Source organism: Meriones unguiculatus, assembly GCF_030254825.1.
Source record: "Meriones unguiculatus strain TT.TT164.6M chromosome 13 unlocalized genomic scaffold, Bangor_MerUng_6.1 Chr13_unordered_Scaffold_34, whole genome shotgun sequence".
NCBI lineage: Eukaryota > Metazoa > Chordata > Mammalia > Rodentia > Muridae > Meriones > Meriones unguiculatus.
The window spans coordinates 5,603,700-5,607,618 of NW_026843646.1; the positions used below are offsets into that span (position 1 = coordinate 5,603,700).

The window sequence follows — 3,919 nt, forward strand, 5'->3', positions numbered from 1 at the left end:
GAGTTGTGATGGTTTTCAATAGTACCCCTGGAAAAATAGGTATGTATACACAAAGAAACTTCTACGGGCCACCACTGTTTTATTACTCTCAGAAAACTTCCTGGCTGGTGTTAGTTCACCATTTCCTACATATTCATACACTGCACTGAACTTTTCTTGTCTAAAGTGAGGCAATTGAAAACAGTAAATTTTGAGAATCAGATTTATCAATAAGTCTTCCCTAAAAACATTTTATAATACTTTTGCATGTAATTGATATTCACCATTCATTGTATTCTTTTTAAAAATAAGTTTATTTATTTTACATTCCAATCATAATCCCCCTCCCGTCTCTCTCCCATTACTACCCTCCACTCCTATTGTCTCTATTCCCTTTCCACTCCCCCTTCAGAAAAGGAAGGTCATTTCTATTGAGCTAGTTTTACAGTTCTGTTGGATCTCAGTGGACCAAAGAACACAAAGGCATTTCCACACTGCTTTCAGTCACAGAATTCCTCTCCAATAAGGATACTTTCATGATGATGATTACTGTAGATTTGTGCAAGGCCTCACCATTTTAACACATTCATAATTTCACTCCAGTATGAATCCTTTCAAGATGATGAAGATTATAGAAATATGGAATGGTTTCACCATTATGAAAGCACTCGTAGGCTTTCTGTCCATTAGGATTTCTTTCATTAGTGTGAAGATGATTCTGAACTGCAAAAGTTTTTTCACATTGGTTACAGTCAGACAGCTTCTTTCCAGTATGTGTTCTTTTATGTATTAGGAGATGTTATGTGCAAAGGTTTTGCCACACAGTTAATTCATATGGTTTCCCGGAGAATGTGTTGTTGTCTTAGGAGATGACTGTTACATGCAAGGCGTTATCACAGTAATTTTCCTCACCAGGCTTGTCTCCATTGTGTGTTTTTTCATGTTTTCGGAGACTACTCTGCTGTGCAAAGGCTTCATCACATTGGGTATATTCATAAGGTTTCTTTCCAGTATGTGTTCTTTTATGTCTTATGAGAATACTGTTTTCTGTAAAGGCTTTACCACACTGGTTACATTCATAAGGTTTCTCTCCAGTGTGTCTTCTTTTATGGCTTAAGAGAGTACTGTTTCGTGCAAAGGCTTTACCACACTGGTTACACTCATAAGGTTTCTCTCCAGTGTGTGTTCTTTTATGGCTTAAGAGAGTACTGTTTTGTGCAAAGGCTTTACCACACTGGTTACATTCATATGGTTTCTCTTCAGTGTGTCTTCTTTTATGGCTTAAGAGAGTACTGATTTGTGCAAAGACTTTACCACACTGGTTACATTCATAAGGTTTCTCTCCAGTGTGTGTTCTTTTATGGCTTAAGAGAGTACTATTTCTTGCAAAGGCTTTACCACACTGGGTACATTCATGAGGTTTTTCTCCAGTGTGTGTTCTTCTATGGCTCATGAGATGACTGTTTTGTGAAAAGGCTTTACCACACTGGTTACATTCATAAGGCTTCTCCCCAGTATGTGTTCTTCTATGGCTCATGAGATGACTGTTTTGTGCAAAGGCTTTACCACATTGACTACATTTGTAAGGCTTCTCTCCAGTGTGTGTTCTTTTATGCTGTATGAGATCAGTGGTATAGGGGAAGGCTTTACCACATAGAGTGCATTTAGAAAGTTTCTCTCCAGAATGACTGCTCTCATGCCTGTAAAGATAATTAGCACATGTGAAACATTTATCACAGTCATTGCATTACACTAATAAATATATTCATCTATATGAATTAATTTCATAATTTGGTCTAATGGTAAAGAAGAATCACATTTTAAAGTTTTATCACTTTATTTACATTCATGGTTTTTCCCTTCATTATGGGTATTTTTGAAGATCCCTGTGATTGTAAGAGCATTTGTTACGTGGTTCACTTTTATAACATCATTTTTTATAAGAGTTTTTTTTGTATAAATGAAGAGTATTGTTAGAATTCAGAGCTTTACCACAGCAATCCCATTCACAATTTTTTTTACTGTATGAATGACACTTCATTTGCAAAGTGAGCCATGACAAGTAGAAGAAGTTCCAAATTCCTAGTATTCATAGATATTTTCAGCAGTATGAGTTTGCTGATCAATTCTCAGTTAAGTTGCAAAACCAGTTAACAGCAACCATTTATCGCATTCAGAAAATCTACTCAAAGTGGGGACTACTACAAAATTAATTGTTCCGGGAGAAAGACAGGTACACTGTTTCTTTAAATATCTCTCTCCTCATGTGCCTTAGAAACATTGTAACATATGATATACCTATTTAAGTTAAAAGAATAATAAAAGATTCCCACATTGAATTAACACAGTTTGGTTTTTGTTCATCATATACATGTCATATAGGGATTAAGGTTTCTCCACAACAATATTCTTGACTCTCATAAGCTCCTCCTTGCACTAAACTTTACAATATTGTTGCATGAATATTAGTAATGCTAGTTGTACTATGAAATATTTGTTTATTAGAAGGTGTATACCTCTTAGAATATCTGAGTAGATAGAATGAGACTAAACAAATTGTCAGTTAAACTCAGTAGCTGTAATGTCCATATGATCAAATGGTATTTTCAGTTACAATATTATTTTATTTTCTTCTATCTTAGGGGAATGCCCTTGCAAACACAAATCAGATACATGGCATTGAAGTACATGGAATTGTGAGATTTTAATGATCATCAGTACACTAAAATCAGTGCTGTTTTTACACTGTTGCTTTTCTTTAAAACTTCCAGGACACAGCCAGCTGTGCTGATTCAGGCCTTTAATCCCAGAACTTGTGGAGGCAGAAGGAGTCAGATCTGTGTGAGGTTGAGGTCAGGCTGGTCTAACAAACATGTCTAAGTCAAGCCACAGCTACACAGAAAACAAAAACTATTTCAAAAACAGAAAATAAAAAGCAGCCAACAAACAAACAAACAAACAAACAAACTTCCAGGACACATTAAAATTTCTTAAGATTCATGCCTATATCAGCATGAACATAAAGTTACCTTTTATTACTTGTAGAACTGTGAAAATGTTCTTCAATATTATGATCTTCCCAATTGTAGCCTAAAATATAGTACCAGAAAATATATATTATTGGAAATACCATATTTTTATTAAGGAAAAACTTAAATCACTATCTTCTGTGACCCTTAGAACCATGTCTCATTTATTCACCATATTCCACCTCATTCTCAATTGGAATTATAGAAGAGGATCAATAATAAAGTAAGAGTTATCTCCTTATTTTAAAAGTGAAAGAAAATTTGCAGTTTTACCTATAGCAGTGAGGTTTTTACAGGTCTCTAACATCACGTCTTTGTACAGTTGCTTCTGGGAAGGTTCCAGCAAAGCCCACTCTTCTTGGCTGAATTTCACATGCACATCATTGAAGGTCACTGAATCCTAAAATATGTGATACATGTGTACAACAGAAACAGAGGCAACAATATAAATTTATACTTCATTGGAAATATATTCACATATTTCTAGTACTTCTTTCATTTATTTTCTGACACAGAAATGCTAATGTTAGACATCAGGTGAAGGAGGGGAGAAGGAAAAGCCTAAAGATTACATTGTAAGAAAAACCAAAGCTGTGCTTTTAAGACCTATGTTACAGGAGTTTCATCAGTTTGTGAAACATGAATCTAAAGTATCCAGCAGTTGGATTCTTGAGAAATCTATGAGTTGTGTTCAGTTACTTGGGTGAGTTGTTCAGGACCTTGTTAGGAGACAGGTGGAAGAAAAAAAAAACATAGTCATGATATTTTCTCTAGCAACAAATAAGATGTGGTGATCAGGGGACATTGGCATCAGTCCAAAGACAACTTGGCACCGAGTATTGTGTTTTGACCAGGCCTCAAGGATATGACATATCAGTAGATAAAAAGGGGGGCTTGTATATTTATGGATA

At 35.2% G+C, this 3,919-nt stretch overlaps 1 protein-coding gene across 1 annotated transcript; it reads right to left on the reverse strand.

Moving 5' to 3' along the window:
- Nucleotides 1-979: 979 nt before the first annotated feature.
- Nucleotides 980-1,603, reverse strand: LOC132650881 (zinc finger protein 120-like; the record flags this gene model as incomplete). The annotated part of the gene is made up of 1 exon (XM_060376215.1): nucleotides 980-1,603. A coding segment is annotated over one exon (624 nt), but the record flags the coding sequence as incomplete, so codon positions are not given.
- Nucleotides 1,604-3,919: the final 2,316 nt, after the last annotated feature.